General features: G+C 37.7%; 1 protein-coding gene and 1 pseudogene across 14 annotated transcripts in view; both read right to left on the bottom strand.

The window, feature by feature from the left end:
* The window catches only part of DEUP1 (deuterosome assembly protein 1), a 124,532-nt gene that overhangs the window by 28,148 nt on the left and 68,483 nt on the right, over nucleotides 1-27,901 (bottom strand). For 9 of the 14 annotated variants that reach the window (XR_012015839.1, XR_012015840.1, XR_012015842.1 and 6 more), the window contains one exon: nucleotides 24,350-24,464. Coding sequence is in view for 8 of the 14 variants with exons in the window: in XM_072795000.1 (XP_072651101.1) it covers nucleotides 24,350-24,464 (115 nt within the window). In the remaining 6 variants the exon portion in view is untranslated. Of the gene's footprint in view, nucleotides 1-12,628; nucleotides 12,773-14,696; nucleotides 15,618-15,799; nucleotides 15,824-24,089; nucleotides 24,231-24,349; nucleotides 24,465-27,901 lie in introns of those variants that run through there. The other 5 variants (XM_072794998.1, XM_072794999.1, XM_072795002.1 and 2 more) reach the window with 4 other exon arrangements.
* LOC140614602 (SOSS complex subunit C pseudogene) lies at nucleotides 539-884 on the bottom strand (annotated as a pseudogene).

The raw sequence follows: 27,901 nt of genomic DNA, 5'->3' as shown, positions 1-27,901 counted from the left end.
TCTTCTAAAATTGAGAATAGGAGAACTAGCTATGGGTTAAAGAATATTTCAGGATGACAGGTTGGCTATATCAACTCTGTAAACAGCAAATACGAATGTAACTTATGTTAGCCTCTTCACATTTTGAAAAACCACTGACATTTCTTTAAAAGCTGAGCCACTAAAAAAATAAAAATAAAAAATAAAAAAATAAAATCTGAGCCACTATACATGGTTCTTGAAAGTCTATTGTGGACATGAGATACTTAGTCCAACTAGTTGGGGGCTTTGGGGTGAACTTATGTGACCATCCAATTCAGAGCTTCATTTAGAGTTAAAAACCTGTGGTAACAGAAAAGTTATAGTCATGGATAGCATCAGTTCCTCGGATAACACAAATCCCAAAGCTCTCATCATCCTGGTTATCCTCCTGTTTTGCTTTCACTTACATGGACCATCCTTTTAAGGAAGCACAAGATAGAAAAGTTCATCAAAATTATGAGAGTCACAGTTTGTACAGCACTGGATGACCGTACTTTTGACATTTGGTATAACAAGTTCACTCAGTAAAATATTTTCTCCAATCTGGGTCAAGGCAAGGTAAAATGAGAAGAATAAGACTCCCAAACGCAGTCTTGAGTTATGAGGTATCTAGATAAAGGGGGGCTATGTGCTACAAAGGCCCTTTTGTTGGGCTGCAGTATGCTGCTGCTGCTCAGCACGGTCCCGGAAGTCCTTATTAAGAGAGGGTCTCAGGAGTGCAATGATTTGTTGAAGATGGGCTCTGCATTAGCAATTTTCTTTTCTCTCCGCCCAGTCCTGCCAAGATCTGTTAGTAATCTTTTCTCTTTGTCCTGTTCTGCCAAGATTCCAACTCTATTTTTGCTTTGAAAATCTTTTCCAGCTTCTAGAAGCTGCCTGAGTTCATGGGCTGGTGGTCTCTTTACTCCCCCTTCACAGCCAGCAGCCCTGCATCTCTCTGATCCTTCTTCTGCATACACTTCTCTCCCTGACCTCTGTTTTGTACTTATTTTTTTTTTAATCACTCACCAGTGGAAGGACATCTGTGTTGTTTCCAGTTTGGGGCTATTATGAATAAAGCTGCTATGAACATTCATGGATAGGTTTGTGTGTGTGCGAACATAAGTCTACACTTCTCTGGGATAAATGCCAAGGAGTGCAATTGCTACATCATATGGTAGCTGCCAAACTGTTTTCCAAAGTAGCAGTACCACTTTACATTCCTACCAGCAGTGTGATCCAATTTCTGTGTTCTTGCCAGCATTTCGTGTTGTCACTATTTTTTAGCTATTCTGATAGATGTGTAGTGATATCTTATTGTGGTTTTAATTTGCATTCTCCTAATGGCCAATAATGTCAACATCTTTTTATGTGCCTATTTACAGTCTGTATAGTCTCTTCGATGAAATGTGTCTTCATGCCTTTTACCCATATTCTAATTGGATTTTTTGCTGTTGAGTTTGGAGAACTTTTCATACATTCTAAGATGTTAGTTCTTTTTCAGATATGTGGTTTGCAAATATTTTTTCCCAGTAGCTTCCCCCCTCCCCTTTCTCTAAAGATTTATTTATCTTATGTAGAGAGTGAGGGCGTGTGGGCAGGAGCTAGGGTAGAGGGAGAGGGAGAGAAGTAAACTCCTCACTGAGTGCTGTGCCCAAAGTAGGATTCGATCTCATGACCCTAAGATCATGACCTGAGCCCAAGTTGCTTAACTGACTGAGTCACCCAAGGACTACAGCTTTTTTTTTTTTTTTTTTTTTTTTTCTTAACAGGGACTTTAGCAGAGCAAATATTTTTAATTTTGTTGACTTCTAGTTTGTCAACTTTTCCTTTTATGGATTCTGCTTTTCCTTCATGTGTAAGAACTCTCATAGGTCCCATAGCTTTTCTTCTGTTTTTGTCCTAAAAAGTTTTATTTTACATTTTAAGTCCATCGTCCATTTTTTTAAATTTTACAATGTGTTAATTACTAAAACAAAGTTAATTTTTGTATAGAATATGAGACTTAACATGTCTTATGTCTTGCTTACGTTCCCTGTATATTGTCTTTAAATTGGGTAGACTAGATCTTCTTTATCTTTTTCCAAATTCCTTTAGTTATTCTAGTTCCTCTGCCTTTCCATATAAATTTTAGAATAATCTTGTCTATGTCTACCAAAAAAAAAAGAATCCTGCTGAAATTTTGACAGGAATTGTGTAAACCTATATGTTGATTTTGGGAAAACTGCGATCTTTCGTGTGAGTCTTCCAATCCATCATTATAAATCTCATTTATTTAAATCATCTTTCATTTCTTTCTCAGTGTTCCAGCGTACAAGTCCCACATGTGATTTTTAGATTTACACCTACTTATTTCATTTATTTGAATGATTGTAAATGATATATTTTTAACTTCAACATCCCTGTGTTCATTGTTTGGATATAGAAGTACAATTGATTTCTGTGTTTATATTGTGTCCTGCAAGCTTGCTGACCTCACTTCTTAATTCTTTGACTTCTTTTGTAGATTTCTTGGGACTTTCTACTAGACAGTCATGTCATCTGCAAATAGGGAAAGTTTTATTTCTTCATTTCTGACCTGGGCGCCTTTTTTTTTTTTTTTCTACACTCATCACATTGGCTAGGAATTTCAGTACTGTGTAAAAATGGTGAGAATGGACATACTTACTGATCATTCTTTCACCTTTAAGTAAAATATCATCCATAGGTTTTTTGTTTTTTTTTTTTTTTTGGTAAATGTTCTTTTTCAGGTTAAGAAAGTTTCCTTCTATTACTATTTTTCTGAGTTTTTAAAATCATGAAATGGTATTTCATTTTGTCAATGTTTTTACTTCATTAGTTGATATGAACATATAATTTTTCTTCTTTGCTCTTTGTATGTCTTTAGGCAGATTGCATTGATTGATTTTTCAATATTGAAACAGCCTTGAATCCCTGGAATAAATCTCATTTAATCATGGTGTATAATTCCTTATATATATATTACTGAATTCTATTTGCAGATCTTGTTAAGGATTTTTACATCTATATTCATGAGGGATACTGGTCTGCACTTTTTTGGTATTGTCTTTGTCTAGTTTGGGGATCATGGTAATGTTGGCCTATGAAGTAAAGTGGGAAGTCTTATATTTTCTAGTAAAGTTCATGTAGAGTTTCTGTTAATTCTTATTCAAACTTCTATAAGAATTTCCTAGTCAAAACATATGGGGCTGGAAACTTCTTTTTTGATAGTTTTAAAATTATGAGTTCAGTTTCCTCAGTTTTAGGGTTATTCAAGTGATCTATTTGATATTGAGTGGGTTGTGGTAATTTGTGTTTTTCAAGGAATGAACTTGGTCCATTTCAGCCAAGTTGTCACATAAACATTTGTGTGCACAGCATTCATAATAGTGTTGTTCACAGCATTCCCTTATTATCCTTTTGATTTCTGCAGAGTCTCAGTAATGTCTCGTTTCATTCCTGATGTTGGTAATTGTATCTTCTTTTTTTTTTTTTCCCTCTGTCAGTCTTGCTAGAGATTTGTCAGTATTATTGATTATTTTTTAAGGAATAAGCTTTTTGTTTCTCTGATTTTCTCTATTGTTTTTTCTGCTTTCAATTTTATTGATTTATGCTCTTATCAATTTTATTTCCTTCCTTCTGCCTCCTTAGGATTTATTTTGTTCTTTCCATTCCAGATGCTTGAGAGAGGAGCTTAGATGACTGATTTGAGACTTTTTCTCTTTTCTAATGTATTCATTTATTCTATAAAGTTCTCTCTTGTAGGGCAGCTTTAGCTGTTTCTCAAAAATTTTATGTTACATTTCATTTCCATTCAGTTCAGTATATCTTTAAATTTCCCTTGAGACATCCCAGTTGACCCATTGATTATTTAGGATGTTGTTTAGTTTTCAACTGTTTGGAGATTTTTCTGTTGTTTTAGTTCTTTCTTTCCCTATTTTTGATTTTCTAGTTTCTTTCTGTTATTAATATCTAGTTTGATTCTCTTGTGGTAGAATATGCTATTACTTCATTTCTTTTAAATTTGTTGGGATTAGCTTGATGACCCATGTTGTGTTATACCTTGGCATATGTTCTAGGGGCACTCCAGAAGAATGTGTATTCTGTTTAGTGGTGTTATTCATCCATCCATCCATCCATCCATTTACTTATTTAGTTAGTTAGTTTATAGAACTTCCTTAATTCTTTTAGGGTAGATCTAATGGTGACCAATTCTCTTAGTTTTCCTTCATCTGAGAATGTCTTGAATTCCTCTTCATTCCTAAGGATATTTTCACTGGGTATAATATTCTGGGTTAATGGTTCTTTCCTTTCAGCACTTGAAAACATTGTGTCATTTACTTCTGATCTTCATGTTTTCCAATTAGAAATCTGGTTTAATTGAAATTGGTTTATATTTATAGATATGGTGTTGTTTCTTCCTTACTGCCTCAAGATTTTTTTTCTTTGTTTTTAGTTTTTAGAAGTTTGACTATACTATGCCATAATGTGGCCTTCCTTGGATTTATCCTGTTTGGGGTTTGCTGAGCTTTGGGGGGAATTTTCAAGCCTTATATCTATGAGTACTTTTTAGTCCTTCCCTTTCTTCTTTCTTCTCAAAACTCCACTGACACAATTGTTAGGTCTTTTGTTATAGTTTTAAACATTTCTGAGATTTTTTTCCATTCTGTTTTCTTTTTGTTGTTCACATCGGATGATTCCTGTTGTTCATTGATTATTTCCTCTGTTTTCTCCATTCTACATTATAGCCCATCCACCAAGTTTTTATTTAATATTATATTTCTCAGTTCTAAGATCTCCACTTGGTTTCACTTTATATCTTCTATTTCTTTGCTGAACCTTCCTATATTTTCATTCCTCCAAGCATGTTTCTAATTGCTTGCTGAGTCATTTTATGATGGCTACTTTAAATCTTTGCCAGATAACTCTAACATCTGTGTCATCTTGGTGTTGTCCTCTATTGATTGTCTTTTTCATTCAAGTTGTGATCTTCCTGGTTCTTGATATGACAAGTGAGTTTTGATTGAAACTTGTATATTAGGGCACTATATTATGAGACTCTCGGTTTTATTTAAATGTTGTGCTTTAGTACACCTGTTCTAACAACTTCTGAGCAGGGAAGTGGTATATAGCATCATTACTGTCAGTTGATAGTGGAAGTCCAAATGTTGACTCAGCCTCTATTAATATCTGCAGAGAGGGCTTCCCCATCACTGCTGAGTTGGGTGGGAGTTCTGGCTTCACAGTAGTCTTTTTCTGAAACTACCCTGACTGGGAAGGATAAGGGGCCTCATTACTGACTCTTAGAGGAACTCCAGTGACACTGTTGGGGGAAGGCTGAGTATCCTGCCTTTCCATATCCTCCACTGATATCACCCTACTGGAGAGGGGTAGGGCTGCCTTGTTCCTCCCTCACGGGGGCTCCCCACATAGTCCTCACTGATACTGCCAAGGGGGTGCCTCATCACCCAGTGGTGGGAATGAAAGTTCTGCCACCCTACTAAGTTTTTCTGACACTCTGGCAAGGAGTTTGGGACAAGGGTGTAAATCTAGGCCTCTGTCTACATTTGCTTGTAGAGGTGAGAGTGGGGCCACAGTTTTCTCTGAGGTGTTTAGCTGAATTAGAGGGATTATTGTGTAAATATTTTCTGCCTTGCTAGGCTCCCCCTCTTATTTAGAGAGAGCAGGCCTTGTTGGGGCTTTTTTGTTTGTATCCTTTGCCATTTCAAGATTGTCACCTTTCTCAGCTCCAAGTCTGAGATATATGAGTCTGTTCATTTGCTAAGGGTCATATAACAAAGTGCTACAAACTAGGTGGCTTAAACAACAGACCCACAATTTTGGGTGCCTTATCCATCTAGTATATCTTCAATGAAATAAATGCATATTTTCCAAAATGAAGCCATTATGTTTGGCTGTTAAATCCTATATTTTCTTAAGTACTCATATTTTTAACATTAAAAATAGTGACATAACCATGTGTGTTTTCCAACTTCTGAGATGTTCTTGACTTATGTTTGCTTTTTTAAACCACTGTGTTATATCTCAATACAGTACAGTACAAAGTGCTATACGTATTTAATGTATATAATTAATGTATATAATTTTATGAATTTGGAGATAAGTATACACCTGTATGCTTCACCGTAAACCATCACTGCAATCTGTGTCATAAGCATATTCTTCACTTCCAAAAGTTTTCTCCCACCTTATAATTTTTGTTGATTTTGTGTATTTATGTATACACACATGTATATATATATATATATATATATATATATATATATATATATACACACACACATATATGTATTCCCAAAATTCTTGGGTTAAACTCTTGTTAATATAAAAATCTTTTATTATAAATTCAGCTTTGTATGTAGCAAACTTTGTATTGAAGCCAAAGAGCTGTTTTAGTTTGGTTACTCATCAGTTTATCCATCAAAATCATTTGGGAATGACTCATCAAATAATTCATCTCAGCCAAGAGATATGTTCAGAGTAGAAACAGTTTGAGCTCAGTTTGGAAGACTTTCCCCAAGCTGATGAAAATGAAGAATTTCAAAGCTGTAATGTTCTTGTTTTCAGAAACAAACAAACAAAATCCAAAATAAATCATACCAAATAGGAAGAATGTTGGCTCAGTTATTTTATATTTTATCATTTTAATGTATAAAACTCTCTGTTGAAGACAGATCTATTGTTCATATGTCAAGTACAACATAGCATAGTCTTAGTGTTAAACCCTTTGGCCTCATCTTATATAATAATCTTTTAAGCAGTAAAACATATTGTTTAGGAAGTTCACCATAAAAGTTTTTTTTTTTCTTTATTTTAGAGAGTGAGAGAGAGAGAGACCAAGAGCATGAGCAGAGGGAGGGACATGGGCACAGGGAGAGAGAGAATACTCAAGCAGGTTCCCCATCAAGTAAGGAGCCTGATGTGGGACTTGGTCTCAGGTCACCGAGATCATGACCTGAGCCAAAAGCAAGAGTTGGCAGCTTAACTGACTGAACTACCCAGACACCCCCACCATAAAAGATATATTGACAAAGTAAATGAAAAGCTTAATTTTTTATTTGATGTGAAGCACACAGAGCCAAATAAATTTTATCTCTGATGAGTTCTTCCATATAATTTCTGTGTGAGTGAACTGCGTTTTAGGAAGTCACACATCAGGCTCTTTTGACCTAGGAGAGGTCAGTTGTCAACTGTCAGTATCAAAATAAGCGTGGTTTCTTCTAACCACTTAGGTCCTTGGGCATTTTGTTTCCCCCCTCCTTGGCAGGCAAGGGAGGAAAATATTCTGTTTAAATTGCTAAGTGTGGCATCTACCCTAAGATGCCTTCCCAGGATGGTTTCCTGTGAGCATCATGCTAGGACCTAAGGCAGCAATTCTCAATAGGGCTTTAAAGAGAGGAGAACCAGGATCTGTGGGCAGCGTTCCTGCTGTCAGCAACTTAGACTCCAGGGAGGCACAAGGTTTTGAGAAAAGAAAAACTTGGAGTGACTAGGGAATTCTCAAAAGAGGACTGTTTTTAGCAGCGACTCTTGGTGGGGGTGAGGGAGCTCACTTTAAGAAGCCCAATGCTAGGGGATCACTGGGTGGCTCAGTGGTTTAGCACCTGCCTTTGGCCCAGGGCATGATCCTGGAGTCCCAGGATCAAGTCCCACATCAGGTTCCTTGCATGGAGCCTGCTTATCCCTCTGCCTGTGTCTCTTCCTCTCTCTCTCTCTCTCTCTCTGTGTGTTTCTCATGAATAAATAAAATCTTAAAAAAAAAAAAAAAAGCCCAATACTGATTAAAGCTAGTGGGGCCTTGTGGAAATAGGACTTTGGAACCCACATATTGGCCATTTTCCAGATATCTGGCCTTGAGATAAATCATTTGATCTTCTAAGTCTTAAAATAAAATGGGCCTGATTCTTTGAGGCACCATTATAGAGATTAAACTGAATTTAAAAGTCATAAATCACCCAGGTTTACTCAAGAAGAAATAGAAAATCTAAATAGACCTATAGTGAGGTCTATTCCTCACTATTCCTATAGTGAGGAGTGATACTGAATTTATAATTATAATTTTTCCACAAAGAAGAGCTCAGGTTCACATAGTTTCACTGGTGAATTCCACCAGACACTTGAAGAAATAATGACCAGTTCATTCAATGAGGCAAGAATTTCCCTGATACAAAGCAAACATGTGACAAGAAGACTGCAGACCACTATCTCTCATAAATATAAACACAAAAATCCCCAATACAATATTAGTAAATTGAATCCAGATGCATATAAAAAAGATTATTGCATGCAATATCAATGTATCCTAAAATATAAATGAATATAATATACTATATTAATAAAGGACAAAAACTGCATAATCATTTCAATAGATGCAGAAAAAATATTTGACAAAATCTAACACCCAATCATAGAAGCTCTCAACTAACTAGGCATAGATAGGAACTTGCTCAATCTGATAAAAAAGCATCTACAAAAACCCTCTAACTGACATTACACTTACTGGATAAAGACTGAACCCTTTCCCTTAAGATCAGGAACAAGGCAACATGATTCTTTTCACTACTTCAATTTAACATTGTATTAGAGTTTCTAGTTGGTGCAATCAGGCAAGAAAAATAAAATGCACCCAGAGTGGAAAGGAAGAAATAAAAACTATCTTTATTTAAAGACAATTATCATCTTGTATGTGGAAATTTTTAAGGCACACGACTAGAATAAATGAGCTCAGTAAGATCACAGAATACAAGACTAATATACAAAAATTGATTGTATTTCTATATATTAGCAATGAACAATATAATAATGAAATTAAGAAAACAATTTCCTTCATAGTAGTGTCAAAAGAATAAAATATTTAGGAATACATTTAACAAAGGAACTGCAAGACTTACACATGGAAAAATGTACCACAATTCTAAGAGAAATTTAAAAATATCCATGTAAATGGAGAGACATTTCATGTTTACTGATTGATTGGAGGACTCAGTATTATAAAGTGGTAATTCTCACCAAATTGAGATTCAGTATAGATCAATTTGCAGAGAATTGCCATTTTAATCCTTATCAAAATCCCAGCAGCCCAGCTTTTGCAAAAATCAGGAACTGACAAGCTAATCCTAAAACTTATATGGAAATAGAAAGGGCCTAAAACAGCCAAAACAATCTTGTAGGTGCACCTGGATGGCTCAGTCGGTTAAGCATCTGATCACGATCTTGGCGTCCTGGGATGGAGCCCTGTGTTGGACTCCCAGCTCAGTGAAGAGTCTGCTTCTTCCTCACCTTTTGCCCTCCTCTTGGTCATATGCTCTCTTTCTCTCTCCCTCTCTCAAATAAATAAATAAAAATCTTTTTTAAAAAACCCAATCTTGTAAGTTGGAAGATTTAGACTTTTCAATATCAAAACTTACTTCAAAGCCACAATAATTAAGACTATATAGTACTGGCCTAAGGATAGACATATAGATCAATGGAACAGAATTAAGAGCCCAGGATTAAACCCTTATATTTTATATTTACGACAGCTGAGTTTTCAACAAAAGTACCAAGACAATTTGATGGGGGAAAGAATAATTATTTCAATAAATGCTGCTAGGACAATGGCATGTCCACATTTGAAAAGATGAACCTAGACCCTTAAGCTATACAAAAGCATTAACTCAAAATGGATCACAAACCTGATATAAAACTTAAAATTATAAAACTTTCAGAAGAAAATATTTCTGATCTTGGACTGGGCAAATATTTCTCCGATATAAAGCTAAAAGCCCAATCCATAAAAGCAAAAAATGATGAATTGTACTACTTCAAAATAAAAAACTTAGGTGCTTCAAAAGACACCATTAAGAAAATGAAAAGATAAGCCACAGACTAGGAGAAAATCTATGCAAATCATATATCTGATAAAGGACTTAAATCCAAAATATATGAAGAATTCTTATGATTCAATAAGAAAATATGTAATTATGGGCAAAAGATTTGAACAGACATTTCACCAAAAAATATGAATGGTTAATAAGCACAAAAAACGATGCTCAACATGATTAGTCATTAGGAAAATGTAAATTAAAACTAGAATGCACTTCACACACACTGAAATAATTATAATCAAAGAGACAAGAACAAGTATAGGAGGGGATATGGAGACTTGGAATCCGTATAGGTTGCTAGTGGAAATGTAAAATGGCACAGCTCCTCAGGAAAACAGTTTGATAGTTTCTTTTAAAACTTAAAAGTGAGGGGATCCCTGGGTGGCGCAGCGGTTTGGCGCCTGCCTTTGCCCCAGGGCGCGATCCTGGAGACCCGGGATCGAATCCCACGTCAGGCTCCTGGTGCATGGAGCCTGCTTCTCCCTCTGCCTGTGTCTCTGCCTCTCTCTCTCTCTCTCTCTCTCTCTATGTGACTATCATAAATAAATAAGATAAATTAAAAAAAAAAACTTAAAAGTGAATATACAATGTGAGTCAAAATGTGACTCCCAGGAATCTACTCGACAGAAATGAAAATATGTCCACACAGACTTGTATGTAAATGTTCATAACAGCTTTATTTAGAAGAGCCCCAAACTGGAAATGACAAGTGTCCATCAGTGAGTGAAATGAATAAACAAAATATGTTTTTTTTCATACAACTGAATACCAGGCTGCAATAAAAAGAGAACAAAATACTGATGGCATGCTAAAATATGAATCGCACATACCAAAAAAACTAAATGACAGAAGCCAGATGCAAACACATGCATATTATATGAATCCATTTATATGAAATGTTCAGGTAAATGTCAGAAATAGCAGTTCAGTGGCTGCCTGGGGTTGGGCACAGGAACAGGGAGTGACTGAAAATGGGCATGGGGATCTTTTTGGAGTGATGGAAATGTTCTCAAATTGGGTTGTGGTAGTGATTGCACAACTTTGTAAATTTAGTAAAATATCATTGAGTTATACCCTTGGAATTGAGTGAACTTTATGGTATGTAAATTATTTCTTAATAGAACTGCTAAAGATGAAATAAGTTTAATTTCTCTAATAATGTGTAACACGTGGGCCTGGATAAATGATGGTGTTGTTCTTTGAGGTTGTATTTTGTCTTCTGAACTCAGACCTGTTGCTTCAGAGGGCAAGGATGGCAACAAGTGCTAGCAGCTAGCATTTCCTGAGTACCCGCTATGTTCCAGAGTGTTTTCTGTATAGTCATAAAAGAAATGTAAATTAAAACTAGAATGCACTTCACACACACTGAAATGATTATAATCAAAGAGACAAGGTCAAGGATGGGAGGGAATATGGAGACTTGGAATCCTGCATATTACCTTCTTCATTCCTCGGCAGTCTTTGGACACAGTTCACAGATAAAGATATGGAACCTCTGTTGAGGTCATGGGGCTGAGGCATGGAGAGTAACTTGCCTCCAACAGATCTAAGCTGTACTAATGTATCGAGAACCTTTAAGATCTAGGAATGTCTAGTCCAGTCATGAGGCCTGCTAAGTGGCTCTGAGCACCTCCTTCATTCTATGCTTGGCCCTGCTGAAGGCTTCCCTATTTGAAACTTTGTGATTCTAGATTACCTGGCAGTTCTGTTATGCCATGAGATTTTCGGCCACCATCACAGCAATTGCATGCCTGACTCTGACTCATGTTTATCCTTGCTGTAAGACTGGCTGGCCCCTCTTGACCGATGTTGGAGGATGGTGATGAGCGGCAGCTTCTCAATACTGCCTGGGTGATTTCTGCTGATATTTTGGCCTCACTGCGGCCCTGAAGGTCATGAAAACCTTCCCCCAGGATCTTCTCTCAGCCAGGACTCAGTAGTCCCATGGTCCTTTTACTGTTATCCCTGGGCCACAGTGCAGCCTCATGGTTCAAGAGAAGAACCTTCTATCAGTTTGGAATATTTTATCCCCTAGAGTTTAGCTTCGGGTGATGCTCCAGGCTACAGGATTGGAAGGGTTGGGCTGAGTTTCAGTTGCTAACTGGGCTTTAAATCCTTGGGCTCAAATCCCTCTCACGCTTTCTACCATATTGCTCAAAACCTGGCATTCTTGGGGTTTCATTTGCTCTGACTGTTAGGCATGGTGGCTAATGTTCTATATCAGAGTCTTAGACATCAGTTGAAACATAAAAGGAATGCATAGATACTCAGACGGTCATATGTGAGGTCAAGTATGAGTAAAGGTCTCTTCACATTCACCAGCATTCAGACAAATTTAGAGTCTGTGCACCTTCTGCAGCTGACAATTTCATATATCTCGTGTTTTGTCATTGTTCCATAAACTGCCTTGAATTTGCTCTACTTGTGGCCTTTGCTGAAGGTATCCTCTCCATGTCTGGATTCAATCACTCCTTACCAGGACCTCCCATAACCAGGGGAGGTTACGTGCTAGGAACACAGGGGAGAGAGGCAGGATGCCCAAGAGTACTCCTCTCTTGTAGGACCTTTTGGGCCCATTGGGAGGGACAGGAGGCACACAGATAATGAAGAAACTGATGTTAGCAGAGATAATGGGGTGGGGAAGAGAGCACCCAACATCACTGTTGAAACTACAATTGATTCTAGCTTGCTCAGGTCAGGTTAACCTTGGTTGAGGCAGGGACTCAGACAAACCCCGCCAGGGCAGGCCTCTCCAGTTAGGTGGCCTCGAAGATGCTTGGCTCTGGTTGCTCTCCCAGGGCGAGAGGAGACAGCCGGGCCTGGGTGAGGCTGCAGCTCCGGTGCTGGTACTTGGGGGACTCCAAGCTCTGCTGAGCAGAGCAGCTCTGTTGGCAGGTAATCAAGAGATGTCTATCATCTCAACTGAAATGTGGGGGTTACCTCTGGTTTTTCAGCAGACCGCGCTCCTCCCCGCAAATTTAATTCCCAGATCAGTTAATATGCTCCTGAGTAACTGAGAAGTAGAAGTGTATATTTAAGCCATTAATGAGGCAGAATTAAGTCACATGTCCCATTTGAGCCATCTCCAGGGCTAGATGGCCTCTTAGGTCTTTCTCCTGTTTCTTTCTTTCTCCTCCTCCCACTATGTTTTAGCTAAATCATGGGCTAAGGTGGCTTTGGTAGAATGGATAAGGCTATAATTGTTATCCATGCCACAATTTCTGTAGGAAAATGTATTGTGTGCTAGGGTCCTACAGAGCACATCAGCTTCTCCTCCCATCCCTCCCACCCCCCCTAGGGCTACCGCCCCGGGGCATCCCTTTGGTCTTTGGAGGGTGGGAGAGGCTGAGGAGCCAGTGTGAGCCGCAGGGGAGCCTCATCCTTCCCTCCTCTCAGCATGCAAACAGAGTGGCTTGCTTGCTTTTTATCTTGATTATATATGGGCTGGGCTTTAGCATCTGATTCCTTTTGAACAATGAATCCCGCTGTTAAGCAAAAAAATACTGAAAACTACTGTTTTAAGAAAGCTGGTATTAAGTGCAATGCCAAACTAGTGATTTAGAAGCAGTTTGCTTAGGGACTTAAAATAATGATCCAGGGGAGCGAATTTACTGTTAGTCCTGGACCTGCTCCAAGTTCATGCTCTCTTGACTCTGCTAAGTTCTAAGAACATTGTAGCTAGATCTTTATTTCAGCACACAATTTTAAATCATGTATCAACCCTGAAAAGAATGAAGTGGCATTCAGATTTAGGGGATTATAGAGATACATGTATGTAAGCTTTTGCATTGTTTGCATTTGCATTATGAATACAAAGTTTTTTTTTTAATACAAAGGTTTTAGAATTGTTTATGGAATGCCCTTTTCCTAAACATACTTTTTCTTCCCATCTTTTTTTTTTTTTTTTAAGATTTTATTTATTTATTGATGAGAGAGACATAGAGAAAGGCAGAGACAAAGGCAGAGGAAGAAGCAGGCTCCCTTTGGGGAGCCCGATATGGGACTTGATCCCAGGACCCCAGGATCATGACCTGAGCCAAAGGCAGATGCTCAACCACCGAGCCACCCAGGTGGCCCTTCTTCCATCTTCTAAAGATAACACTGAAAAGTATTTTGTGTCCAGGCTAGGAATTGCTAAATAATCTTAAAGCACCATAACTTGTATTATTTTCCTCACAGGGACCTTTTGGGGTACACTAAAGGCTCTGTACCCCTCAGATGTTTCATCATGAAAAAGGGCTTCTATGGATACAGGCTTATTCCCCTTCTACTTGCTTACAAAAGGTGATACTAGGAAATAGTAAGAGCTGGAGCCAGTAATTAGAAGCCAGGCATCCCTGTCTCTTCTTGACTACCCTGATTCTAGAAGTTTCCTAACAGCTTGATTCCCAGGAATAAGGATATTCACCTTGCTGACTTCACAGGCTTGTTTTGAGTTGAAATGAATATTGCTGTGTGAAGGCTTTCTGCAAATATCAAGAGCTATACAAATCTGTAGGGTCCCATCACCTAAAGTGAACAGGGCTCTGCATTTTTCGCATGACAATGGCACTTGTTATCTAAAGACATCTTGACTTAATCTTGCAGTATGTTGAGATTTAATCTTTTCGAAGAGAGAAAGAAACCTCTAAGAGCTGTAGGACTTACCTTGAATAACTAGAGGGATTTTTCATAATCTTTATATAAATGTCATTTTTAAAGAAAGAAGAATGGATTATCATGCTTATATGCTTGTAACTTAAATTTTATTGTCCACTATGGTGCTATTACTGTTGTATACAGATTGAGCATTTATGTTTTCAGTCCACAGAACTTTGTATTCCTTTATTGTATTAAAAACAGAGGTATTACAAAGAGGATTGTAACAACAGTAATGTTTTCTATCTTCTTTATCTTTTCCGTGTCTGTGAAGTAATTAGTACTAACAAGAAAGCACTAATCTCTGGCTGGCACATATATTTAAGTGTGTAAATAGCACATTCCACTGTGTTGTGTTATTGTGTTAAAACGTTGTGTTAAAACATTACAAGGATGAATGCAGAACCAGTAAAGCTATGCTTTTTTTTTTTTTTTTCCCTAAAAGAAATTTTAGGATGTTCACATGGCTCAAAATAATGCTTCTCATTTTTAAAAATCCTTGAGTTTTCAAACCTAGTACAACTGAGCCGCACTCAGTGTGCTATTTGGAATGTGACATTCCCTTTCCCTGGTTTTGTGTTGTTACAGAGGAAATGGGTATTCAGTATACATGATTCAAGTGGGGATAAAAACCCCTATTTAATTCCACAATATTCCTTAGACTGGGAAAAAAAAATCTCTTTTGTAGTCATGTTTATCTTATAGTAACTCTAGAGCCAAACAATTTATTATGTAAATGTAGAAATACAAACAGCTTAATCGAACAAAATACTTACTATTTTCTGGCTACCTGACAGAAACGATTTACTTAAGAAAACAGAACAAAATTTCTCAGTTTCATTATTCAGCTTTGTCAATATTTTGCCAGAGCTTTTTTTTCTTGGGGTGGGGAAGCAAATGAAAGAGTTTAAAAGCTCATATGTGTCTATTTTGTTTTAGCTTCGTGTATTTATTAAGAGTAAATTCTGTATGTCTTTGCAGTTCATCAATATGTGTATTTAGAAGTTTCTCAAATTCTTTTGCTCGCTTCTCTTCCTCCAGGAGATAATGCTGTGCAGCCAAAGAGGCTGGGAAGACTATATCTGGGGGAGACTAAAGAAAGAAAGAAATGTTAGATGAGGAATACAAAGCCTTTTAAACCTTCCTGTTTCCAGGCATGCTTCATCCGGAGCATGTGGTCCCACATACCTCTTAATGAAATAATCCAGACTAACTCTCTCTGCTGTTGTAATACAGTGACTGCTTGTGAAAAATCCTCAAAGAATGAAAACATCACACCACCAGCATATTCAAAAGCTCTAGAAATGAATAGTTACATGTTCAACTGCAAAAGCAGGGACAGGGACAAGAAAATTACCATGGAACTTGCCTAAAACATACTCGACTAATTTGTAAAACCAAGGGTTTTCATCTGAAAATAGGCAACGCCAAAAAGCTGACGTAAAGATTATGATAGACTTGGGCAAAGAAAACTTAGATAGGAAAAAAAATTAAGGATTGGCTGAAAAAGGGAGCTAATTGCTGTTTGGAGTTAGCCAGGTGAGGAGAGCTGGCATGATGCATGTCGGGGTACAAGTGGCTTCTGGCAGGGAAGGCCGTAATGCTGGAATGTATCTCCTTTGTCCAATTAGAGCTGACAAAGCCTCCCACTTACACACTTTGTGGTAATATGGAAGTGCTCATTTAACTGTTTGTTAACTGATAAGTCCTGCCAAATGGCTTAGCAGATCCCATACTAGGAGAATCTCTGATAAAATAAAATTGCCTTGTGTAGCCTCTGCCAAGTGTACTAGGCAAGTTGCCTTGAAGAACCTTAAAATTCTGGAGCAAGACCACGCCATCTGTAGCAGAAAACTGTACACTATTTACAGAACCGTTCCTGTAATGCTACTGGCCCTAGTTGAGGCCGAGCAGCTAAGAAGTGGAGAGGATGACTGGTTCTAGCTCTGTCCTTGGTCATTCCAGTGGAAATTATGGATGGGCCTGTCAGGACGGTCCCACTTTCACCAAGATTAAGGTAGCTAACTATGGCTGTTGAGCGTCCCACCTGCTTGTAGTAGAGACCAAAGCTGAGGAGTTCCAGATATGGCACCCATCCCTCAAGGAGACCAACCGGCCTTTTGGTGGCAACTAATTTACACTAGGTCCCTTCCACCTTGGAAGGGGCAATATTTTACCCTCACTAGCACTGATGTATATTCTTTGGGTTTGCCTTTCCTGCCTGAAGGGCCTTGGCCTTGATCACTACCTGGCAGCTCACAGAGAGACTGAGTTACTGACATGGGATCCTGACTAATAGTAAAGGAACCTAATTTACAGCTGAGGAGTATGGCAGAGGGGTCATGACCATGGAATGCATTGGTCTCACCATCCAGACCATCTGCAAGATGCTAGCTCTGATAGGCTTCTTGAAGCATCAGCTGGGAAATTATATCCTGTGAGGATGGGGTACGTTCTTCAGGACATGGTACAGACTCTCAACCAATGGCTGTTATATGCTACTGTGTTTCCAGCAGGAGAATACATGAATCTGGGAACAAAAGGGAGGATGGAAGAATGGCTCCACTCTCCATCATTTTGTTGACCCACTTGGAGAATTTCTACCTTGTGTCTTTGTATCTTGAGGCTCTGTGGATGTACAGGCCCTGGATCTTAGAGGGGGAAATGCCTCCACCATGATACCTGTAAGAGTCTCACTGAGCTTAAAGCATTGGCTGGAAAAAAAAAAAAAAAAAAAAAAAAGCACTGGCTGGCACCTAGCCACCTCGGGCTCCTCATGCCAAAGGATCAGAGGCACAGAAAAGAGGTACTACACTGGCAGAGGTACCTGGCCCTAATCATCACGAAGACTACTACTACACAATGGAAGCAGCGAGGAACATGTCTGATATTCAGCTAGCCACTGAGGTTTCTTTTAATACTCCTGTGCCCAGTTTTAACTGTAAACGACAAACCACATCCCGAGGAGGACACAGGAACCAGGGGCTCACCCGACAAGGCAAGCTATCTGGACTAACGTAAGTGCTAGCTGAGATGGAGAGGTATCTAGAATGGGTGAAGAGATGATGACCATCCATTAAGTTCTTGAGACCAGTTGTGGCATCAAGGCCTGTAGTTTGTCCCACTGACCCTCCTCGTACAAACTTTCCAAGAAATGTGACAAGCCAGAATCTTGAAGAAGATAGGCCTGAATGGAATGAACATGAACAGAGCATGGATCTGAGTGGCTCAAGAGGTAGACTCTAGTGGATGCTGTTGGTGTCCTAGCGGGGTTCCCTTCACCAGGCTGGCACATCTGTCCTCCTGCTTGCTGGGGGGTTGGTTCTCTGGAGACCTGCCCTCAGCTGGACTAAGAGCCCCTGCCTCATCTGAGAAGTTGTAATATCCCCCGCAGCCTATTCCCTCTCCTCTAAGGCGAGGACTGATTGACACAGGGCACAGAACACCAGACTTCTTGTCTCCAGGGGAACCAACTCTGTTGTGCGATTCATGCTCCAAGCTCCTGGTGAGACCAGGCCAAGTTAGTCTCCAGCTTGTTTTTAGCTCATTTTTGTTTAGCTTTCCTCCCTCCTTAGACTGCTTCCCTGATTCTCCTTCTGCCGAGACTTACTACCTTCAAGAAACCACCTTCCTAAGAATCTCTGTCTCAGATGCTAGGAAACCTGATCTCAAACAGATGACTTCTTAACTGCTGGCTTGAGTGATGACTGGGTGACATCAATGCCACTTATGAGAAAAGTAAAATAGTAAAGGGGCTCATTGAGGGTAATGTCTTATTTATTTTTGATTCCCTGGGTTCTAGCACAGCTTCTGGCACAGGGTATATTTTAAACAAAATTTTTGAATTAATATATGAATGAAGAAAGTACTTTTGATTTTGAATAATCCTGAATTAGAGGTGACTTGGGTCTCAGATTGTCATGTAGAAAATGAGATATATCATCAGTCTAGAACTCAAAAGATAGGTATAGATTAGAGATATTTCAAAGTTACAGGTAATTAAGGCTGCCAGTCTGATTGAAATAATCCAAGACATGCAAATTAAATAAAAAGTAGTTCAAATACGGTATCTTGGAGAGAACTTCATTTCAGGCTCCCACTCCCATGGTTATGTTCTCAACATTGTCATCAATGAAAACTGCATTATTTATTAATCAAGATTTCAGCAACCCATCTATTATCCTTCCAGCTTAGTCTAGTATTTCCACTTTCTCACATCATCCATTCCCTTCTAACTCTGCTTATATTCCAGATCCATCATTATAATCATTCAGCAACTCGTTCCCCATCTCCCCCACCAACATCCTGTCTTTGTCTCAGGTGCTTGGTAAAACCTAGGCCTAAATTACCTGCCTGGCCATGCATGCACCTGAACAGCTGGAGAAGGAATTGTGTACTGTGGGGACTGCTTTCACTCAAAGTCCACCTCAAATATCAGATGGTTAGTTAACATCTGATTAACTGATGGTTAACTAACATCAGTTAGTTAATGCCTGACCATTCTGTTGCACTTCCCTAGCATATTCACTTTCTCACTCATTACCTGGTGGCCTTGTCTCCTTCTCAGGAAGGAGCTCCCTCACCTCTCTATACCCTGTTGCACCTGTATCTACATTTCATGCCATAATCTGTTTCAGAGACTCTTACTTCTACCTACACCATGGATTCTATTCCTTTGTGTCTTCTCAATGGCTCTTTCTGCAAATGAACCTTGTCACTCATGAGTCCCACCTCCTTCGCCATCAACCTTTCCTCTTCTCCTTAAAGGTTCCCATTGGAACACTAAATGTAATAGTCTAAGGCTTTGTCTTAGGACAGTTTCCCCATTTATACCTTTAAAGTATTCTCGTCTAGTCCTATAGATTTATAGCCATACACTGATTACTCCTATATTTTGTTTCCAGCTCTGATGTCTTCCTGGAATACCAGAGTCACATATCCTAACACCTATGTGATATTCCCATTTGCATGTCTAATGAACATTTTAAATTGAAGTGCCCAATCTAGAAATCATGATTTTCTCCTCCAATCCTACTCCTTTCCCTAGTCTTTCATGTCTGAAAGTGATGCTAGCATCCACCCAATGCTCAGGCTTACATCCTAGGAGTCATCTCCGAGTCCTTTCTTTCCTTCATTCCCCAGAGTTAACCCATTGACTGTCTGGTCTGTTCTCCACAACATTTCCCAGATCCAACATGTTCCTTTGTCTACACTGCTATCATCATCTCTTGCCTTGACTACTGAAATAGCCTGAAAATTGCTCTCCCCACTTCTACCTTTGCCCCTCTATAATTTATTATTTATTTGGCACTCAAAAGACATGAATCTCTCTAAAAGATATTTTATTTTTTTATTTTTTTATAAATTTATTTTTTATTGGTGTTCAATTTGCCAACATATAGAATAATACCCAGTGCTCATCCCATCAAGTGCCCCCTTCAGTCACCCCCACCCCCCACCCACCTCCTTTTCTTCCACCCAAAATTCGAATTCCTTCCCTTGGCATAAAGTCTCTACATATCTGACTATTTCTCTGTCCCCAGTGCATTCCATCTTCTTTCTCTCCTAGGCTCCAGGACTGGTTCTTGAACTTACCAAATTTATTCCTGCCTTATAGATTTGCACCAGGAGTTCCCTCTGCCTGAAGCCCTCTTCCCCCAGATCTTTGGGCCTTTTTTGTTGTTGTTAATTTAGGTCTCAACTTAATATAGGTCTCCTCAGTGTCCTCTCCTCATTTTCCAGGCCACTCAACCTAAAGTAATCCCTCACACTCCCATCAGTTCCTGTCACATCATTGGCTTTTCTTTTCTTCATACAATTTATCATTACTTGATTTTTAAAAATATATATTCATTTGTTTCCAGTCATTAATTGTACCCCTCCCTTCTTTGAGGTAAAATGCACATCAAGTAAAATCATTTGAAAATGAACCACTCAGTGGCATTTAGTACATTTACAATGTTATGCAACCACCATCTCTATCTAGTTCCAAAATAGTTTCATCATCTTAAAAGGAAACTGGATCCACTAAGCTACTGATCCCCATTCCCTGCTCCCCGAGCTGCCCCTGGTAACCACTAATCTGCATCCTGTTTCTATGATTTACCTATTCTCAGCACTTCATGTAGTTGGAACCATAAAAAATATGACCTTTTGTGCCTAACTGCTTCCACTTAGTATAGTGTTTTGGAGGTTTATCTACTACACTATAGCACATATCAGTATTTCTCTCCTTTTTATGGCTAAATAGTATTCCATTGTGTGTCTGCAATGCTATTTGTTTATCCATTCATCCACTGGTGAGATTCCTCTCTTTCACCAGACTGTAGGCTTCTATGTCTCATCGAAGATGTGTTAGAACAGAACCTGCCATACACTAGGTGCTTATAATGTTGATTTTATGACTGAATGATGAGCATTAATATTTAAGGACAGGTATAGGAGAGAGAAGCTGAGAAGTAGACTGGGAAAAAGTAACCAGAAAGGCAGCAGGAAAATCAATGGAGAATAGTGTCATAGAAGCCAGAGAATATGAGAGTTTCAAAAAAAAAATGATTAAGGAAGACAAGTTCTTAAAGCATATTTAATGAACTAGAAGGTTGCTGGTGGTCTTGGAAGGAATAGTACTGATGTAGAAGTTAAAATGTGGAGGTGGAGGGAAACTACTGAACCCAGAACAGTGGGTTGGACCATGTCTTTCAGGGAATTCTGGGGCTTCCATCACAGATTAAGTTCCCCATGCCCAGACCTAAAACAGGAGATAATTTTTTCCTGGCAACTCTGAGGCTCTGAACTTCCTCAAAGGAGTGATGCAAGGAAGGAAGGAAGCCCAATCCTTGTTATTAAGACAACAGATACGCTGGTATGCTTTTTAGGTGCCTACTAATGCTCCACACTTTTTTGGGTGCTGGGGCTACAACAGTAAGCGAAGACAGAAAAAGTCCCTATATTCATGGGGCTTAAATTCTAGAAGAGGGAAGCAAACACACGAGCAGACATAAATGTGTTATGGTAAAGTGCTATGAAAAAAATAAAAACCAGGACAAGGGGTAGGGGAATCAAGAAGGAGGTGCTACTGTAGGTTGGTTGCTCAGGCACCCATGATGAGGTAATATTTGAGCAGAGACTAACTAGCCTAAAATGCTAAAATCATCTGACATTAGAACCATATGGCATTTAGCAATTCATCATGCTTTGTTTCACTGGAATATATGCTTACTTTGGAGTCCTTCAGCATCCAGATTTTATTGATACAAAATTTGCTAACTCCCCTCAGTGGTTCCCATAACTTAAATAAGGAGGTTTATTTCAGTTATTTTATCGGTATGGAATTTTATTCTTTTCAAATAATTCTGGCATTTCATGTTGAGAGGAACACAAAAGAACATTTCAAGGCTTTAGAGATCTCTAACACTTCAAAAGTTAATGGTTTAAAGTCTTCTTCCAAAACACCTTAAATCTTATTTCCAATCTCTACCAAAAGAAGCCAACAGATTCCAGAAAAGCAGAAAAGCACTCATGGGGTACCCCATCCAGTTTAAACATTTCCTATTGTTGTCATTGTTTATAATTTGCATCCAATATTAGTATAACATGGAGAGGTGCTAAAAAATTACATGATATACTTTGAATATAAGTGAAAGCAATTGCTACGAGTACTACTACTCACTTTCTGAGGTAAATATCTACTTAAAAACACCCTGTGATTATTATGTTCAAGAAATTAAATCATAAGGCAGGAAATTCAGCACAGAACTGGAAAATGCAAAAAAAGAATCAGATGAAAATTCAGGAACTGAAAAATATAAGACTGAAATTAACCTACACGAAATCACATTCTTAAGGCAGGGAGTGGTGGCTCTTTTATGCATAGAAACCAACACAGAGAGTCAAGGAAAATGAAGAAACAGAAGAATATGAAATTAAGAATCTTTCCCACCTGTTTTATGAGGTCAACATAATCTGATGCCAAAGCTTGATAAGGACAGCAAAAGAACATTACAGGCTAATTTCTCTAGTGAACACAAAACAAAAAGTCTAAGCCAGTATGAACAGACCAAATGCAGTTATCAAGTGCAGTTTATTCCAAGAATTCAAAGTTGAGTTAACAAGAAAAAACATTAACCAAACTAAAGAGAAAACTAATATGGTCGTTTCTTTTTGTTTTTGCTTTGGTCATTTCAAAAGAAGCAGTACAAGCATTTGATAAAATTCCAAATTAATTCACGAACAAAGTCAGCACTCTAGAAATAAAAGGGAAATTGCTTAATATTAATAAAAGGAATCGGGATGCCTGGGTGGCTCAGCAGTTGAGCGTCTGACTCAGGGCGTGATCCCGGGGTCCGGGATCGAGTCCCACATTGGGCTCGTGCAGAGAGTCTGCTTCTCCCTCTGCCTATATCTCTGCCTCTTTCTCTGTTTCTCATGAATAAATAAACAAAATCTCAAAAAAAAATCTTAAAAAGGAGTCTACAAAATATCTATAGTGAATATCATACACAATGGCGGAATATTGAAATTCCTTTGCAATTGAGAATGAGAGAAGGATACATTTACTGGAGGCCTTAGTAAAGTAAAGCCCAAAATAGAAAAAAGGTATAAAGATATGAAAGTAGGAAATAAATTGTCATTATTTTGATTTGGAATATAGAAAATTCAATAGAATCCATAGGACTAGAATATATGTGCAAATTCAACTGAATATTTTCATGGGGAAAGGGATTGAGAATACTACCTTGCACCATATGCAAAAATTGATTCCAGGTGTAGATGTAAATATGAAAGATAAAGAGCTAACGGTTCTAAAAGATAACATAGGATAATATTTTTGTAACTTTGGGACAGGCAAAGTTTTAAATAGGTTACCAAAAAATGTTAATCACAGAGGAAAAGATTCATAAGTGAATGTATTAAAATTAAGAACTTCTGGTTACCAAAATATACTATTAAGTGAAGAGGCAAGTAAAAGTGATAGAAGATATTTGCAATTTATATAATCAACAAAGGGCTTATATCCAGAATATATAAAGAACTCCTACAAATCGATGAGAATAAAGACAATCCAACAGAAAGTTAGACAAGGGAATTGAACAGACATTTTACAAAGGAGAACATCAAAATGGCCAATGAAAAGGTGCTCAACTTTATTATTCACCAGATATATATTAAAACCATGATAGGAAGTTACTACACACTGGCCAGGAAAGCAAAAATAAAAAAGACGGAGAGTACCAAGTGGTGGAAAGAAGAACACTCAAATACTACTTATTGGGGTATTAACTGGCTCAAACAGTTAGAGAACCAGTTTGGCATTACCTCCTAAAGCTGACCTTAAGTATATCCTATGACCCAGCAATTCCACTTTAGGAATATACCCAATGGAAATGTGTACACGTGTGTACCAAAAGATACATACAAGAATGTTTTAGCAGCATTATTTGTAATATTCCTGAGCTGGAAATAACTCAAATGTCTGCCAACAGTAAAATGGATAAATTGTAGTATCATTCTATGCAGCATTTATTTACAATGGAATACTATCGAGAAACAAAAATGGATTAACTACATAAAATTAACATATAAAACAATATGGATGATGAATCTCAGAAAATAGCCTTAGATTGAAATACTTGATGAAACATTATGGATCTCTTTTCCTTCTGTAGAAAGGCACGGCCAAACGACTCACAGATCCACCTTGGAGTCCTATTCAAGAAGCAATATTTTCTTTCTTAACAACTATGTGAACATCAGTGTATAGGTATCAGTGTAGGAGTAGTCATTCCTTAAAGGAAAAAAAATTAACCAACAACCGAGCAACTCACCAGCGGGAACACTTCATCATCACTAACCAGGGGACTCGTCATTTCTTTGGTTTGAAATGGCAAAGGTGGCAGTGGAGGCGTTGCACTTCTGTTTGGCTCACGATCTTGGCTAAGTCTAAAAGAGAAGGATGGTTCTCATTTACCGCTACCAAGGACACTGCCTGTTCATGTAGCTAAAGATTTCAATTTCTTTGATGTAACAGTGGGGGAAGCACAACAAAAAGTTTGGCCTTCTTATCTCAGTATCTCTTTGAAAATAATTTTCCAGATGAGTCATTTCTAATGATTAATAACGAACAGAAAACTTTGTAATTATTAAAAATATTCTTCAATTCTTATTGCCTACTTTGTATCTCTTTCTGTGTTTTACTTTCGGGTCCCTCTGCCATTTAATTAAACAACATGATACCAGTTTGGAAAGAATCTCAAAACAGCTAACACTGCTGCCCTTGACAATTCTAAATAATCCTCTTTCTGTATTCTCTATTTCACTTAACCTCGATGGCTTTCTCAACAGAATTATGCTGCCTTTTTTTTTTTTTTGATGCTAGAACAAGCCCTTGTACAATAATTCTCATTCCTATAGGATTTAACAATTTGTGACATTATTTCAATTTGTATCATCTCCTAAACTCATCCTTAGTAGCTGTATGACCTTGACCTTGAGCAGATAACTATATCTTTCTGTGACTTTTATTTTTTTCATTGATTAAAAAAGATGGTTGGGAGAATTGAACTCCATAATCAGGATGAAAGGTACACTACAGAATTGGTTGTTTTTGCTAAAATATAAGGTAGAAAATGAAACTGAATAAAATACCAGTGAGATTTTAAATTTTGGTATGCTGAGTAAACAAATGAATAATAAAACAAAAACTGAACCAAATTCCCATAAAATTTTACATAAAAATGTTCTAACAGTATGAGCTATTTGGGACTAAATGTCTTTCTGAACATTAATTCATGAAATTGGGGTTGAAATTTAATCAAAATCATCAAAGCCCATGAAAACATAAGAATCCCTTCAACTTAAAATTATTTATTCATTTTTATTGATTATTCAAATTCTCCAGAGGTATTGATTTACCATTTTCAAAGCCTTCATATTTTAATTTCACATAGTTCCAAAAAATTCACATTATTGTTCTCTCCTCTTATCCAGAGACTATCTATCTATACAGACCTATTTCCTATTATGTAAACATTTTCAAAGTGATGCATACAAATAGCAATAAAAGTTAAGTGAGACATCTGTAAATTAGGACATAAAAACAAACACAGCATGTTTTCCATTTTTACTTATCTTGAAATATATCTTTTTTTTAATCCATTCTTCCAAACCATAATTACCATGGAAACAGAACAGCAAATTAAACTGAAATAACATGGTTTATGATGTGCACGTTAAGATGAAACATCCCACAATTCAGATAGAATTATAACAATTGCAGAGTACATCTGCATAGAGTCTTCAGCTGAACCTTTTAATTTGAGTGAGGCTACCATCTATACTTCAAAGCACAGTGGGAAAAATAAGATAATTATAGAAGCAACTCAAGACATACATATCTCTTTGTAATCTCAATTATACAAAGATTTCAGGGAAAGTATTATTTGTCCTAAATTATCTACAGAATTATCTCAATTATCCATTTTGCTTTGGATGTATCAATACAGTTTACAGTGTTAATTAGTAAAACATATATGAACATGCTTTTTACTGTAAGATCAATAAAATGTAGAGATTGAAAGGAAAGACTACATTATGGATTAAAATACTTTTGGTTTAAAGCATCTTTATATCTGAAAAAAGCATCTTTATATCTGCAAAGTTCTTCTAGAATGCAGCTATTCCAATACTTCATAAAACCACCTTGCAGTCTATCAATTTAAAAGCTATCTTAAAAGACATTTTGGAAGGCTTTTATTTCCCTCTTATAAGCTGGTCTTTTCAGTTGTCTTTTCCACAGGTCCTAGTCCGAGGCCTCTGCCTACTTCTGCCAGGAGGGCAGGACCCAGTTGTTGGGAGCAGAGCTCTGCCCACTTGAGAGCTTGGAGTCAACTGTCTGCAGTTTTCAGAGTTGTCTGATTGTACATCCATTCCTGGCGTTCTGTTAATTTTCACTGGGCTCCAGGAAAATGTCCTCAGTGTGGAACAGGACCCCTTCACAAGTGCTAATCTGCCTGCTTCTAGCCTCACCTCCTAACACTCCACACAATGTTCCCTGTTCTAGGAACTGCTCAGTATTTCCTGGCCTGCAACTTTTCAGTCTATGTTTTGCTCCTTATTGAGTAACACATTGGTACAAAATTTTCATGACGGGCTTTTTTTGCTTCTAGATGACTATCCATCCTTGACAAGGGACTCTGTGAGAGTAGTTATGACAAACCTACCAACTTTGTGGCTTTCTTGGTGTTAGAATCTTTATTTATTGACTCGATTTGAAGCAATTTTAGTGATTAATATTTATGGTCACTAAACTCTTTCCAGTACATGATGTAACCTTTAAAACCATACATTGACTTTTAAGTATGTATCAGATATAGAGACGAAACCCATTATAAAATTGAGTTGTCATTAAAATTAGTCATATATTAATTGCTCTGGATAACATTATTCCAAATTAGTTTATAAATTATCCTTAAACTTCAAAACCGTTTAAAAACTTTAAAAATATTCAATACATCCTCACTACATTCAATTACATCTTATTCATAATTTTTTAAAGTTCTGAATAACTTCCCTATCCAAAAGCAAATCTGCCACAATATCCTAAAACGCTTCACAGTTTAAGTGGATGAGCATGAAGAACTTCTTATTACTTCTAATAGGAATGAAAAACAACAACACAAATTGGGTTATTTCTGAGTGGATAAAAGATTATTTAAAAATGTATTATGCGAAGTAAGTCTACCAGAGAAAGAAAATTATCATATCTCACTCATATGTGGAATTTAAGAAACAAAACAGAGGAGCATAGGGGAAGGGAGGGAAAAATAAAATAATGAAATCAGAGAGGAAGACAAACCATAAAAGACTCTTAACCATAGGGACCAAACTGAGGGTTGCTGGAGGGGAGGGCAATAGGGGATGGGGTAACCAGGTGATGGGCATGAAGGAGGGCACGTGATGTGATGAGCAGTGGGTGTTATATAAGACTGATGAATCATTGACCACTAAAAAAACAAAACAAAACAAAACAAAAAAACCTTCAGAAAAAAAAATACGGCTTTTCAGTTTCTATGACTGATAAATCTTCCTCACAAACCAGTTGTGGTACCTCAAGACTAAGGGATCAGATTAAACACACCCAAGCAGGCAACTTCCTCTGATGGGATGAACCACCTGCACTGCTAGGGGAGACCTCTGTTGGACCCCAAAAGAGGTAACTGGGTGATGGACATTAAAGAGGGCACGTGATGTGATGAGCACTGGGTATTGTATGCAACTGATGAATCTCTGAACTCTGCCTCTGAAACTAATAATACACTAATATGTTAATCAATTGAATTTAAATAAAACCAAGTTGAAAAAAATAAAAATGTATTACG

This window comes from Canis lupus, chromosome 23 (genome assembly GCF_048164855.1).
Source record: "Canis lupus baileyi chromosome 23, mCanLup2.hap1, whole genome shotgun sequence".
NCBI classification, from domain to species: domain Eukaryota; kingdom Metazoa; phylum Chordata; class Mammalia; order Carnivora; family Canidae; genus Canis; species Canis lupus.
The sequence above is the reverse complement of the archived record's forward strand: the minus strand, read 5'-3'. Positions and strand labels throughout refer to the sequence as shown.